Genomic DNA, 15,998 nt, shown 5'->3' with positions numbered 1-15,998 from the left:
GTTAATGTGTTTTACATGCAGCGCGAAATCAAGGTGAGGCAAAAAACTACCTGTTGCGACCGGTTTATGCTTACGCCGTTTATGACATTACTCCGATTAAAGAAAACGGGTTACTGCATTTGACCATGTTCATTGTCGGCTTATGCATACTCGGCTTAAGAATGTGCATGTAAAATCACCCAATGTTACACACTCTTTCAACTTAAAAGACATACTTTTTTATTATAACAATATAATTAATAGACCCCTGGAGCATGTTGTTAATTTTTTTATTTTATATGGACAATTCTTCATTCATAAGCATAAATTTGCAAACAGTATACCATCCTTCACCCACTTTGAAATTGAATTAAACTTACTTCTCAAATCTCTTTATCACATAAAGAATAAGAAAACCATAAGATTCCTTAAATATTATGAAGAAATATTTAAAGAAAATGTTTTTATTTAAAGAGCTTTCCTTGTAAATGTTTGTATGTTATTGTATTAATCTGTGTTCCAGCAACTTTATTCCTCACTCCATTGGTTTAAAACTCAAACTGGTCCTCACAAAGATAGTTGTATCTACATATTTACACTCATGTTACACAGAAATTACAGCTTATATGCTACCTAGAAAATGTCATCCAACAATGTTAGCATCCGAGCTTTGAAAAGCAAATTAATGCTTCAACTTTTTGAAAGTGATTTATATTTATTAGACACACAAAATAGCCAGCCACCCAAAAAAAGAAGAAAATAAAAAAACATTTTCATGCCACTCAAACAAAAAAAAACTTACTTTAATTTCACATGGTGGTATTTGAATAACTGTGTTTAATAATTATATATGATTTCAGATTTTCCGATAAAATAACTATTACAATATCTGTGTTTTTAGACATTTGCCAAAATTCTGTATGGAAGTCTTTTATCTTATAAAGATTGCACTTCCGTTTTCCGCTCTTGCGTAAGAGTATGATCACGCTGTCAGTTTGGGTACTTTTGCGCTTCGTAACTAACATAAATGTTCTCATAACATCTTAACCTTCGTTCAGAATTATTATACAGTATTCTTTCAGTGCAGTAAGAATGTCATCTAAACTGAACTCTGCACACGCGGAGTGCAACGGGAAGAGATGGGTATAACTTCATGTTCTTTGCTTGTTTTGGTACAGTAAGTTAGCTGATATTGTTTGTGTCTTATAATGTTATTTCTTAACGTGACGACATTATTATTGTTTAAGGATCAAGAACATCCTTGTGTGCTCATCCCAGAGCTCTGCAGACTCTTCTATAAATTGGGCTGGGTGACAGGAACCGGGGGAGGAATAAGCCTTCGGCATGGGTTAGTAATCCACTGCGTTCTGCAATATAGTTTTTGGGTCAGTGACGTAAAAAAATGTTTTCACGATAAAGAATAGGAATGTATTTGATAAAAATAAAATAAAAATCTTAGAAATGGGCTCCTTATATGTTCATGTGGTTATATAAAAAAGAGCAAGGTTTTTACTTTTTTATAACGACCAATAAACATTTGACACGGGTCATCAAAAAGGCAGCGTTTCATAATTTTGGGGTGTTTTCAGTATGTTTTTTTTTTTTTGTACAAAAGCATGAGCCATCTTTTTTTCTCATGTTTTCCCGTGTTAGTAATTTTCTTTTGTATACGTGTATAACAAAATATTAAAGTTTTAAAGAGCATAAATTATGTCTTGTATAATATATAATCCCTATACAACTTGTAGCTTATAGCTCAAGGAATTGTGTGAGGAATGTGATTTTTTAAATATTTCTATATTAAAATTTACTGTTTTTATATAAACTACATGGTCTACTTTCTACTTTTGACCATTTCTCTACACATTTCGTCATTGTTCTTCCGAACTAAACTGTAACTGCTGCCAACATTACTAATTTTAGTTTGACTGGGCTACAAGAATTATCATCACTCAAAACGTTTCTTAAAGTTATAGGCATACATGGGCATAAACCATATTTCCCCTTCACATGCTATAAGCAACAAGACATAATAATTGATGATCTTATAGTCTCTAAAATATGTGAAAAGCACACTACACAGCCAATGGCATTGAGAGAGAGAGAGATAGAGAGAGAGAGGGAGGAGTATGTATTTTAAAATATCTTGCAGCATGCCAAATTTTCTTTTCTTAGTGTAAACCTTCATCATAAAAGCTATTAAAGTGACACTAGTCAACAGACAAGAAGAGTGCACCCAATACGTAGATAGTGCTTTACAGTTGGTATATAATTTATGTAGGCTAACTTATAATTATCTTTATTATTGTAAGTTTATTGTTTTTTATAGGCTATCAAAAACATGACTTACAGAAGCATGTGACTTCCTATGCGTATATTACAGAGTATATTTGTACAGTATGAGCTTTATATGCATTACTGACTAGGTATACTGGGTATTTTACTGACCGTCAGACAATTTGTTAACCTGATATGACTCAGAAAACTTTATGTACATATAAACTTTAGGTCTGTATGAGCATTTAATTGGCTATACAGACACCATAGCCACAACCTGATGACAACTCAAACAAATCAAGTGATGAACAGATTCATTAAATAAAAAAGCAAATTTTAGCTAATAGTTAACACTAATATTTGAGTGGAAGTAGATTGCTTGGAGCTTTTTGCAATTGGTAACTAGCTAGCAAATTCACACAAATGAAACGTTAAACAACTGCTAGTTTACAACAATCCATTTACAAAATAATCATAATAGATCATAACTATTTTTAGATAACTAATATATATATATATATATATATATATATATATATATATATATATATATATATATATATATATATATATAAATAAAGTATTTCATTCTTTCCATCCATCATTCAGTGTTTGTTGTATCACTGTAATGTTTTGGAATTGATTAACGTACCAATGTAATTAAAGGGTTAGTTCACCCAAAAATCATTAAATACATTAAAGTTATTAATTACTGACCCTCATGTCATCTGACACCCATAACACCTCCGCTCATCTTTGGAACACAAATGAAGATATTTTTGTGGAAATCTGATGGCTCAGAAAGTCCTCCATTGGTTGCTATGTCATTTCCTCTCTCAAGACCTATAATAGGCACTAAAGACGTTGTTACAAAGTCCCTCTCACTGCAGTGGTTCTACAATAATTTTATGAAGTGACGAGAATAGTTTTTGTGCGAAAAAACCCAAACAAAATAACAACTTTATTGACAAGTTCTTTTCTTCCGTATGGGCCTCTGACATAAACTCAAGAAGCACCACAACACGTGTGAGAATATGTCCCAGAAGCGAGGAACTTTGTTTACCTGCAGAGGAAGATGCGTTGTATCTTAGCTGTCTAATTCTACATTTATTGTGCTTTAGGTCTTGCCGTATTGCTCAAAATGGGGCTAAAGTGTGCATTTCCTGGATGCCCTAATCGTGAGAAATGAATACGTGTACGTAAAAGTGCCTTATCAAAGCGACAAAATGAAGGGCTCAACGCAATATTCTCATGCATGTATCTTGGTGCTTCGTGAGTTCACGTCGGCCAGAACGGAAGACAAAAACTTGATGAATAAAGTCGTTATTTAGAAGAAAAAAAATGTTTGCGCACAAAAAACGCTGTAGAACCACTGTAGTGAGATTTCGAGGATTTGTAACGATATATTTAGTGCCTTTTATCGGTCTTCAGAGAGGAAATGACATTGGTGACAATGGAGGCCTTTCTAAGCAATCAGATTTCAACAAAAATATCTTCCTTTGTGTTCCGAAGTTTAACAAAGGTTTACTTGTGTCGAACAACATGAGGGTAAATAATGACTGAAAAGTAATAAATTATTTAATGACAGAATGTTCATTTTTAGGTCAACTAACCCTTTAAATATATATGTAATTCATTGCACAGTGTATAATATTTTTTTCTTCCAGTGAGCACATTTATATAGCTCCCTCAGGTGTTCAGAAGGAGAGAATACAAGTAAGCCTTTTTTTTAATTTCCGTTCATGAGTCATATGTACCACACATTACTAGAATCTTGATGTGTATAATCAAATAACGCCTAGAAACTATCATTCCACTCCTGTTTGTAGCCAGAGGACTTGTTTGTGTGTGACACTGATGAGAAGGACATTAGTTGTCCACCTACAGAGAAGAAGCTGAAGAAAAGTCAATGCACACCCCTCTTCATGAACGCCTACACTATGAGAGGTATGTGCACTACCTCACACAGTGTTTTGTTACAGTTCTGTACTGTATTTGCAATACATTGTTATTTTCTTTCACAGGAGCTCAGGCAGTTATCCATACACACTCCAAGTCTGCTGTCATGGCAACTCTCATGTTTCCTGGCAAGGAATTCCGCATCACGCATCAAGAGATGATCAAGGGGATTCGAAAAGGAAACTCCGGCACAAACTACAGGTTGTATCTGGCAAAGATGCTTCACCTGTCAGTGATCCCACTCATGCCATTTTTACATTAGCAATATGTGATGTTTTCTTGTCAAATAATACTTCATCTCAAAAAAGAACAGTTGTGATGTTGAAATCCTGCTTTTACTTTACTGTTTGTATGTGTTTTGGCCCCAGGTATGACGAAACTCTAGTTGTTCCAATTATTGAGAACACCCCAGAGGAGAAAGACTTGAAAGAGTGCATGGCCCGAGCCATGGACATGTACCCCGACTCCTGCGCAGTTCTCGTCCGCAGACACGGTGTCTACGTCTGGGGAGAGACCTGGGAGAAGACAAAGACAATGTGAGCTACGAAATCAAATGCACACCTCATGGCTATACGCTGTGTATGAAAACAATATGTATTTATCTTTTAAATCTGTATTATGTTTCAGGTGTGAATGTTACGATTACTTGTTTGACATAGCTGTTCAGATGAAACAATGTGGCCTGGACCCTGCTGCACTTCCAACTGAAGAAAAAGGCTTTGTTTGACACAATTTAGTGTGCACAATTGACTGCAGTTACCATCATTTATTTTGAAATGACAAATCCTTATTGCACTGAAAAACTGCAGTTCAGCATTTTCCATTTAAGATGAAACATTTTCAAAATGATGAAACTGAATGACTTTCAGAAATAAATGATATTCAATCATTTAGTTAAATGACATGTCCTGTAAACTGAATGAAATGGAAAAATGCAAATTAGAATGGCTAACATTCTGAAGCTAATGAGTGTCATTCTTTTTGTTTGGATATTTTGGTGCTTAGCAACAATGGCATCATAATGTCATAATTAGCATTTATTGGCCAATTTGGCTGCTGTTTGTTTTATAATATACATTGATATGCTAGTTATATATACATAGTTAAAACAGGTGTTTGTTTTTTTAATTCCTGAAAAAAATGTAGATAATAATAATTTACACTGCCATTTAATGTTTGTGGTAAGATTCTTTTTTTTTTTTTTTTTTATTCTTAATCCAGCCTTCATTTATTTGATCAGAAGTACAGTTGAACAATATTGTTAAAATTATTACTATTTAAAATAACAATTTTCTATTTTAATATATTTTAAAATGTAATACATATCAGTAATGGCAAAGCTGAATTTTGAGGATTATGACTCCAGTCTTGAGTGTCACATTAAACTTCAAAAATCATTCTAATAGTCTGATATCCTGCTCAAGAAACAATTCATTTTGATGCTGAAACTTTTTACAAAACAAAAACTTTTCTGTCGCTTTGTCACATTTCAGGATTGAATGTTCAAAAGAACAACATTTATTTGAAATATATATAGTTTTTAACCTTATAATTGTCCTTATTCTCATAATTTAATGCGTCCTTACTAGAAGTATTTATTTTAAAATTCTTGCTGACCACAAAAGTTTGAATATATATATATATATATATATATATATATATATATATATATATATATATATATATATATATATATATATATATATATATATATATATATATATATATATAATAGCATTATGTTCAGCAGTCTGGTAATATAGCCAGGAGATGGCAGTGTTGTCTCTGGCCTTTTAGTATTTTTAAGAATTATTGTGGAAGCACCCTCTGCAACTTCAAACATGTTTGTATTTAGCCATTTTTAGTAAGTCTGCATTTAACAGCTTGAGTGTCAGTAGAATATGATAACAAGTGTGTTGTGCCAGAGTCGAGACTCAAAAAAAGAAAAACGCTATATCAAATGTCATTTGAGGGAATCCATGTAGCCATGTTTTACTGCCATCCATTTGTACAGCTACTGCCTGCCCATCCATTTAAATGAACATTATTCTCAAAGGCCCTGTAATTCGCAAGCTACCCTTGCCTGCTAGAAGCTACAGGGCTGGTCTGAACTGAGCTGGGCGATTCAAACCCCCTCAGTGACTGGTTTCATCATTCCTCCATATGCTGCTGCAGTTCATCTCTGAGGGAATGCCTCTTGTAGAGCAGGTTTCATCAGTCATATACTGTATGAGCATATTCAGTGCGATGAAAACGTTATCAAATCTGATGCATCCTTCTTTCAAAACTGCTTTAGACCATCACTGGCAAAGCTATATAGATACAACTGATGCTTTGAAAGAATATTCATATTGTTCAGTTAACAGATTGATATATCAAGTTTGTTATATAGAGGTGCAAGACTGAATTAATTATTTGTTCCAATCAAATGGTTCTCTTTTTTTCTCTATTTATACATATTGTAATTTATCATAATGTTGTTTTAGTTCCACTTAATCATAAATGTTTATTTGCATTCAGGCCTGCATTCCTGTAAACCTTTTTGTTTCCCAAAGAATACAATATGACAGTTAGTTTGGTATGACTTATTTGATATCCTTTAAAAATGGACACCAGATCATTAAATATATAATGTAATAAACTCATAATACAGTTTAAGCAAATATACCCCATTTTTATTGGAATCTGGATGTATTTGACTGGGTAAAACACTATGAAAAAAGTATGTTATGCCTGAGCTGTGCTGTTCCTCAAGTGGAGATCTTGAAAGCAGATCTGGAAACATATTCCAGAAAGCAGAATATGTTACATACCGGGTATGTTTAAGAGTAAATAATCGGATAACCTCAACTTTCGGTTCCAAAAATGAAGGTAACTTTCAGGTTATGTAAGTAACCATGGCAACTCACTCTGAACATAACCTGCTCTGGAGCAGCTTCTGTTCCAGGTTTAGTTTACTTAGGTATTCAGAAGTGTGTATATAATTAATATATATAATTAATATAGTTAAATTAATATTACTAAATTTGTTACATAGTTACAATTATAATATACTATATATATATATATATATATATATATATATATATATATATATATATATATATATATATATATATAAACAAAGTACTGTAATAATGTGCTGTTCAAATGTTAATCAAATTAACTTATTTTATCGTCACCTCACACATGGATCTGCATGCAATTAATTATGTTAACGTTTGTAATAGATATGTCCTCATAAAGTTCATGTCTCACGTGAATGTGACCTGCTTTACATAAATGTATATATGCAAAATAAAGTGAGTTCCGGTTCCACAGAGAATGTGTGTGCGTTTTTCCTCTGTATAGTTTAATAAAGTTACCGGTTATTATCCACGTAAATGGCTGCGTCAACAAATTAGCATCAAACAAACAGTATAATCCTAATTCTCAGTGAATTAAGATTGCTTATTACACAAAGAGATGTAAAAAAAAAAAAAAAGATTGCACAACCACAAATAGGTGGCGATGTGCACTAAGTGAGTTATGTAAATTGACATTAAACAAAAGAAGAAGAGGAAGTAGAATGGCGCGCTTTTTCTTGTTTTGGAAATCTATGTTTTCCATGGTGAATCCCAGATGCGTTTTTTGGAAACAGCATGCATACCTCAAGTAAGCAAAGTATCAACCAAGAGTTCAAAAATATGGCGGTAGATTATCCTTTCTTTCTGGAATCATATATTATTCATAGCTTGTGAATCAAATCAAATTGTGAAATGTCACATCAGTAACGTTACTCAGCCCTATTATACTTTTCATATTTGTTCTTCTATTTGAGACAAACATCTATTCCAGATGTTCCAGATGAAATTTTTTTTTAATTATTTTATTGTAGGCAATCAGGGATAAAGCATACTTTTCTGTCTTTGTGCGTAGCTCCTACTGAGCACATTCTATCAAGATGGACAGCTAATTCTCTCTCTCTCTCTTTCTAAGGGAAAATTGCAGTGTTGAATGAATCCAAGAGAGTGGAATGTGGCTAATGACCTGAATATCCTTTGTAACGCAGAGTTGAAATGTTGTTGCCCAGAAAAACAAATGTGTAGAGCTCGAGGAAATGATGCACGTGAGGTGAGAGCTGGCGTATTTTCCCAGAGTTTAATAAAATGACTTATAGACCAACAACACTCATCCGCATACATGAGGATGAGTGAGAGAAAAATGATACATATAAACATTCAACTAGGGTCACAAATAGAAAAAGGAAAATAAAAAGGAAAAGTGTACAAAGTCGATAGAGTGGTTATCTCCTCTCCACTGTTTGCATTCCCTCACAGACGCGCGCACTCTATGCACATGCACAGTTCGCATTCTACCTCAAATTACTGTAAATGCTTATAAGTGACCGTTACAAAGCCCCCCCTGGAAAAATGGGCTGTCCTCAGCCAACAACACTGTAAGATAAGTAAATAAACAACTTCATACATGAATAGTTGTAAATACAACCTCACAGAAAAGTAAGGTTAAATTATGAGAATTACTGACATTTATTACACGGCTCTGTGAAATACTTGATTCTGATTGGCCAAGTATGATTCGCATTCCAGCGGTATGTTATTTCCAGATAACAACCGCTCATCCGGGTAATACGAGTTATCTTGACCGGTACTACTTCTATGCTTAACGCTAGCGCCATCTTGTGGCTGTTAAATACTTAAACAGCCATGGCTACAATGGAAGACTTCAAGGCGGGGTTCCTTTATAAAGTTTTAAATATGGATATTTTTCTTACACAAACGCATTGATTCGAATCAGAAGGCTCTATTAACCCATCGGAGCCGTGTGGAGCACGTTATTTGGCGGACAGCTACATTTCTTTATGGACTTCAAAAACAGCTAACGTTACAACTACTGCTTGGATTAACGTTAGCCTGGACTTTTTAAATATAACTCTGATTGTATTTGTCTGAAAGAAGAATGTTATATACACCTAGAATGACTTGAGGGTGAGTAAATCATAGGCTTGGTTTCATTTTTGGATGAACTAACCCTTTCAGCATTCATGTTCAACATTTAGCATTAATAGATAAAGGCTTAAAGCAGTTGGAACTGTTTTTCTTTGCGGAAGCTTTGCGTAAGAGCTAATAAAATATTTAATCTCAAGACAATATTTTGTGTCTTTAATTTATTTGAGACTAGTAGCCATGTAATAAGCGGGATAATGTACACCCAGCCGGTTGTTATCGCAGAATAAACCCCGACAGAGTGATCAGGATCTTGCATCACTCTGAAGGGGATTATTCTGCGATACATTATCCCTTACATTATCCCTTACATATGACTGTTTAACTCACTGAAACCCTTTTGACCAAGGACACAAAAAGAAAAGGTCACAAGCAGAGAGAGGAAAAAAACATATAGGCACTTCATAAACCCATGGAAAAATACATTATACAGGATAACTTCTTATATTATGTTAACAAGAACAAAACATAACTTCAAATAACCTAGAAACACCGAACTAAAACTGAACAAGAATTAACAATATGGTATGGTGTCCTTGTATTACAGCCCTTACGAAAGGAAAATATATTTACAAATATATTACTTGAAATATATTTTAATATATTGTAAATATATGGAATAATACATTGATGGTATATATTTTATGGTATCATAAAATATATTATATATTCATGTAATATATTGCAAAATATACAAATGATTGCCGCTTTCAATATATTTTGAAAAATATAAATATTAAATCCCATATATGTGAATATATTGCCTAATGTATTGCATGATATTTTCCAATATACTGCAATATATTTTTGTTTCGTAAGGGAGTGGTGTAGAAATAAAATACACACCACAATTGCCTGCTCACTTTAAGTCTAACAGGTCTGTGTGAAATGGATTGGTCCATCTATTGTTTGCCTAACCCAAGGTAACCCTGGGGGCAAGTCTAGGTCGTAGATTATACGTTTAGATGACACAATCAACACCACCGTCAGTCAAATCACAGGAAATGGCAGGATCAACACACTCGCTTACTCCCTCTTCACTGACATCATCAAATAAATCAGATAGAGAAACTCTCACATCAGACTCCAAGAGATCGCCAACATCGTTAATAGGAAATTCACATGATGACACACCTGGCCCGTCATGACAGGAGCCCCTGTCACCCAACAATGTAGTGTCCTCTGGAACTTCCGAAGGCGGCTTCCCAAGCACAACCTCTGACATATTACCAGAATCCTCCATGCGGAAAGTTTTCATGTTTACCATATGAAAAATCCCAGCATCCTTCCCTGTAGCCAAGTCAGTAAGTCTATAATTTACATCAGACAACTTTCTTGTGACCAAATAAGGACCTGTATAAGGGTGCAAGTTTGGCAGCAAAGTTTGTTGAGGCATCCGAACGTGGATGAGTCTTAACCTGCTCCAGATCATTAACGGAGAAAGCTTTTTCTTAGAGTGACTTGCTTCCAGAAAAGACCTAACATGATCAGAAGCCTCCTGGAGCGAATGCTTCAGGGCATCCAAAGAAGTCACATCTGGATCGTCCTCTCCCAGAAAATCAGGTTGAGAAATCAAATCCGGGGGCATGTCCAGTTCTCGGCCATACAACACCATTGACGGACTTAGTCCAGTACTCTCGTGTTAAACTGTCCCTAAGGCAAAACAAATGTGAGGAAGAAACCGATCCCAAGAAGTATGCTTGGTCCCAACATACGCTTTGATGGCCGTTTTCAGTGTTCGATTCACTCGCTCAGTGGCATTGGTCTGAGGATGGTAAGCTGTTGTAAACCTGTGCTCAGTACCCAAAGCAGAAACTGTGTGTCTGATATCAAGTACTTTGGGGAACCCTGCCGGGAAAAAACACTGAGCAGCTTCCTAGCAGCAACATGAGCTGTAGCTTCCCTCACAGCACAAACTTCGATCCACTTCGAGACGTAATCGACGAACACAAGGATATACGCATTACCACTTGGCGTCCAGGGCAAAGGGCCAACCAAGTCCACCCCTATATACTCCCAGGGATATTGAGGGCGGATTGGAACCATGAAACCACCAGGTTTTTTCTGGGAAGGCTTAGTGAACTGGCAGATGGCACATGAACCCATACTTCTTCACCTCTGACAGCATGTTAGGCCAGAAAAACTCTGTTTAAGCCTTGCCACCGTTTTAGTCACACCCAAGTGACCTGCAGTAGGATGATCATGAAAATACTCCAAAAGAGACCTCCTGATAGTCTGAGGAGTGTTCAGCTTAAACTGTTTCAAAGGGTGCAAGGTATAAAGATGATTTTGGATCTTTGTGATACAGACGACCATCAAGAACAACATACAGAGGATCTTCGTCCAGAGACACACTCTCACCATCCTTCAACACCCTGACCAGCTTTCCAATGTCCAGCTCGTTCAGCTGTAAACTTCTCAAATAATCCCGGTCTGTAAACAACACAGACGGCAAGGAACGCAGGTCCAGACTCCCAAGAACAGCACAATCAGCAAGAATGTAAAGCGGCTGACAACAAGAGGGTAAGGGGTTCCTGGATAAACTGTCGGGAACACTGTTCTGCCCTACAAAACAAAAAGGCAGTAACTGCATTTTTGGTCAAAAATGAGTTATTATCATTTTCATGACATTCAAGGCATCCTTTGTTATGTGACAAAAAATATTATCTCAAATGTGTGTCGTTTTGGTGAAAAATGGTAGTCGTTTGTACAGTAACTGCAAAAAGGCCTAGTGAAACAAAGCATGAGTACAGTAACATCCATTACTGTATTCTTGTTTTGTTTTACCCAACAAAAAATAACCGTGTTGCTACGCAGCGCAGTTACTGTTTCCATGGTGAACACACACAGCTGATTTAGCGGCATCCTCACGAGACGGTTTTAACATTTGCGATTTCACCCTTCTAACTTCCCACAAATTTTGTTTGAGATGGCACAAAGCAGGGGAAAGAAGATGGTCGAACTGGCGTTGAAAAGAAAATACCCGGAGAATGGTAAGTAACAGTGACAGATTAAACATTTAGAGGCTAGGCTATCACAATATAAACACCTGTCAGCCGCCAGGGCGGGACTTCCTCTCAGAGGTCCATTCAGAAAGCATTATGCTAATTAACAGGCGATGTTTCAAATAGCTTTGCTTACCTCCCCCTGATCCTCCCTGCTCCTAGCTGTAACTTTATCCTCTGTAACTTCACATCATCGCCGATGCCATGTCATCATTTTGTTGTTCATGACACAAAGTTATAATCCAATCAGCGGTGGAAAAATATTCAATAACTAGAAAAGCACTCGGAGAGCATAATAACCGCGGTCAATGTAGCATTACAAATTCCAAATGTCCCGTGTTCCGGATCACCACCAAAATGTAGTCATCTGTTCCTTGTCCTAATACCCATGTTGTCCGAAAATGTCATCCAAATCCGTACAGTACTTTTCGAATTATCTTACTAACGAACAGACAGAGAAACGGCAACAGGTGTCTGTTCAACTTAAAACGCACTCTCTTCGCGTCCGCTGTTTGAAGACTATGTCCGCTGTTTAAAGACTATGTCCGCTGTTTAAAGAAATTAGTGAGTTGTGAGCAAAACTGACACCTTTCTCTTTACTGTAAGCATCATGCTTTCAACAAAAACAAACTTCTGCAGAGCGAGTCGGCAGTTATTTACGACCCCCCTTAGCGCTCAGGCTCAACACATTGGTTCCTGTTCCTAAGCATTTATTTATTGCACGGTTTGTTCTTCTAAATATAAAATTATATATTTAATTTGGATTCCCCTTAATTATATTAACCTATGAAAATGTTTCCCTCTGCATTACTGCAAGCTTCTGTTTTATCCTATTATTGTAGGATAATACAACTTACAACCTAATGTAACTTATAAAGCCAGGCTGCGTTTTTTGTATGTTGGCTTTTCTTTCTTCATTTTCATTAAGGGTTAAAAATTATTAATTTATTATTGTGTTAGTCATTATTTAGGCATTTATTAATTAATTAAACTTTATTAAAATTATTCCCTGTACAATTAAATATTATGATATACAGACATCGATATATAGCCTACATATGTTGATCAGAGTGAAGATGTTGTCCTGTAGGTCCATATAATAATAATTAATAATAAATACTAATAATACTAATAATAATAATAATAATAATTTGTTGCAGTAGCCTACACAGACAGACAGACAGACACAGACAGATGTGGATTTACATTCATGCCACTAATTTTCTCTCTTTTTCATTTAAGATACACATGTAGGTATTCCATCAAAGAGGCAGCAAGTCCTGCCCCCCGCTGAAACAATGGAGTGGACCATCCTGGACACTTTCCTGGATACCACCAGCGTGGACAGCTTATATGATGACATTACAGACCTAGATTATGTCCCAACCCCTACGATGGCACAGACTGAAGTGGAACTTGGAGACCCAGGAGAACAAGTGCAAGAGCCCCAGCCAGAGCCCCAGCCAGAGCCCCAGCCAGAGCCACAGCCAGGGCCACAGCCTGATGTTGAATCACGTCGACCACCAATGAGAGAGCCATGTGGTGCCAAATGTCGAAGAAGGTGTACAGACCATATTTCAGAGGAAAGACGGAGGGAGATATGGAGTCAGTACTGGGAGATGACCTACACAGAAAGACGATCATGGATGTTTTACTCAGTTACCCCAATGCCAACCAAAAGAATAACAACCGGCCCAGAAAGTCGCCGTGGCCGCTCATTTATCTACCGCCTGCAAAACCAGAAAGGAGAGCCAAGACAGGTCTGCAAAATGTTTTTCCTGTCATCATTGGGCTACCACCCTAAAAATGACAGTCTCGTTATTTCCATGATGGGGAAGTCGAACACCAGGCCACTGGTTCCATCCAAGGACCAGAGAGGAAGGCAGGCTGCAGTCAACAAGATAGACGTGAAGACCCTTGATGACCACATTGAGTCCTTCCATCCTTGTGTGAGCCATTACAGACGGGAGCATGCCCCAAATCGACGGTACCTGCCAAGTGACATCACAATTAAGATGATGCATTCAGACTACCTGGATAAAGGAAACGCCTGCTCCTATGAAGCATACAGGAAGATGGTAAAAGACAAAAAAATCAGCTTTGCCAAACTTGGGGAGGAGCAATGTGAGGACTGTTTGGAACATGCAGAACATGTGAACTGCCACACAGGGGAGACTGAAAGCTCAGATTGCCCAGAGTGCCTAAGGTGGAACAAACATAAGCAGTCTGCCCTAGAGAGCCGCCAAAGCTACCAGGCAGATGCAGAGAGGGACTGGCCGGACATGACATCAGTTCGGAGTGTGGACCTCCAGAAGGTGATAATGCTGCCACGGATGCCAGGAGTCAAGTCAGCAGTATTTACTCGTCGCATCGTGGCATACCACGAAACATTTGCCTCAGTGGGGAAAAAAACAAACAAAAAAAACACCATCTCTGTATTGTGGCACGAGGGAATGGCTGGGCGAAGTGCCGCGGAAATTACATCAGCATATACAACTGCATTGGAGAAGGAGCGGGATGTACGCCACACCATATTCTGGGTGGACAACTGCAGTGCACAGAATAAGAACTGGTGCCTTCTATCCTCACTTGTCACTCTTGTGAACAGTGACACCATTTCACAGGAGGACATCACACTAAAGTTTTTTGAGAGGGGACACACGTTCATGAGCGCAGACAGTTTCCACCATGGTGTCGAGCAGCAAATGAGGAGCCGTCCAGGTGGTGTGGTCTACGACTTTGAGGACTTTGTGAGTGTTGTGGCAAGCTCCAACTCCAGGAAGGTGGATGTTATCAAATTGGAGAATGCCAATGTGCTAGATTGGAGGGATGGCCACTCCACCGTCAAGGTCAAGAAAGCGCAAGCACCAAAGCTTGGGGAGATGGCGGAGATACAGGTGCGGCGTGGCTCCAAGAGCCTCTTTTACAAGCTGTCCCATACGGAGAATGAATTTATGGAATTGGACTTCCTCATGAAGAAATTCTCGCTGAAGGTGCCCACTCTTTTGCGACCACAGAATAGAGGGGTTGAGGAGGTCAAGAAGAGAGACATCCTCTGTAATCTTTGTCACCTCATGCCACCAAACAGGAGGGTGTTCTGGTATTCCCTGCCTGTGAGCAATGTTTTGGAGGATGAGGAGTAATAACCATATGAAATGTGGTGTTCATCAATTATTTGTATTATTATTATCATCATTATTTATTTATTTATTCATTCATTCATTCATTCATTTATTTATTTATTTATTTATTTATTTATTTATTTATTTATATATATATATACACACACACAATCTATTATTAAATGTATGTTTACTAATTTGAAATATCTGTCCCATGTATTCATATCATTCAGTACTTTATGTTTATAAACCTACTGAAACAGATACTGCACCATATAAAATCATCAACTTGTTTATCTTAGTTATCATCATAAGAGTACAAAAAGCGTTAGAAACACTTAGGCAACATGATTTTGTTTTGCTCTGTTGAATTGGAGTTTAACTTGCCTATATTGCTCCAAAGAAAAGTTGTTTTGCAATGCTTTAACATGAATGTGATTTGTAGGTATAGCAGATACTACATTACAGATTGAGAAACACCCCCAGAGACACATTAATCTAATACTCACACATAATAATGTGGTCCTATTCAAAATAAATTGTCCCCATTTGGGCCTTGATACAGCTTAGCAATGTGAGACTTTAAGCAGCCGTTTCAGCACCAGAACAGCTTCCGGGTGGAAAATATTGACCTAAAATGGTCAAATTAA

The 15,998-nt window shown here is 36.8% G+C and overlaps 2 protein-coding genes across 2 annotated transcripts; both read left to right on the top strand.

Moving 5' to 3' along the window:
* Positions 1 to 935: 935 nt before the first annotated feature.
* Positions 936 to 5,767, top strand: apip (APAF1 interacting protein). Its single transcript, XM_067437447.1, has 7 exons — positions 936 to 1,122; positions 1,227 to 1,327; positions 3,924 to 3,972; positions 4,086 to 4,203; positions 4,281 to 4,416; positions 4,584 to 4,751; positions 4,843 to 5,767. Exons 1-7 carry the CDS (start codon positions 1,072 to 1,074, stop codon positions 4,940 to 4,942), a joined length of 723 nt encoding a protein of 240 aa, XP_067293548.1. The 5' UTR covers positions 936 to 1,071; the 3' UTR covers positions 4,943 to 5,767.
* A 6,047-nt stretch (positions 5,768 to 11,814) lies between these two features.
* On the top strand, positions 11,815 to 15,498 carry LOC137069681 (uncharacterized). Its single transcript, XM_067437445.1, has 2 exons — positions 11,815 to 12,214; positions 13,469 to 15,498. The coding sequence occupies exons 1-2, from the start codon at positions 12,151 to 12,153 to the stop codon at positions 15,367 to 15,369; spliced, it is 1,965 nt and encodes a 654-aa protein (XP_067293546.1). The 5' UTR covers positions 11,815 to 12,150; the 3' UTR covers positions 15,370 to 15,498.
* Positions 15,499 to 15,998: the final 500 nt, after the last annotated feature.

Source organism: Pseudorasbora parva, chromosome 1 (assembly GCF_024679245.1).
Source record: "Pseudorasbora parva isolate DD20220531a chromosome 1, ASM2467924v1, whole genome shotgun sequence".
Taxonomy (NCBI): Eukaryota; Metazoa; Chordata; class Actinopteri; order Cypriniformes; family Gobionidae; genus Pseudorasbora; species Pseudorasbora parva.
This window is presented reverse-complemented; position numbering and strand designations above follow the sequence as displayed.

Coding starts and splice junctions, on each gene's coding strand:
- apip (XM_067437447.1), top strand. CDS start 1,072: ATGTCATCTAAACTGAACTCTGCACACGCGGAGTGCAACGGGAAGAGA. Junction 1,123..1,226: donor AGTGCAACGGGAAGAGATGG/GTATAACTTCAT, acceptor TTATTGTTTAAG/GATCAAGAACATCCTTGTGT. Junction 4,752..4,842: donor TGGGAGAAGACAAAGACAAT/GTGAGCTACGAA, acceptor ATTATGTTTCAG/GTGTGAATGTTACGATTACT.
- LOC137069681 (XM_067437445.1), top strand. CDS start 12,151: ATGGCACAAAGCAGGGGAAAGAAGATGGTCGAACTGGCGTTGAAAAGA. Junction 12,215..13,468: donor AAGAAAATACCCGGAGAATG/GTAAGTAACAGT, acceptor TTTTCATTTAAG/ATACACATGTAGGTATTCCA.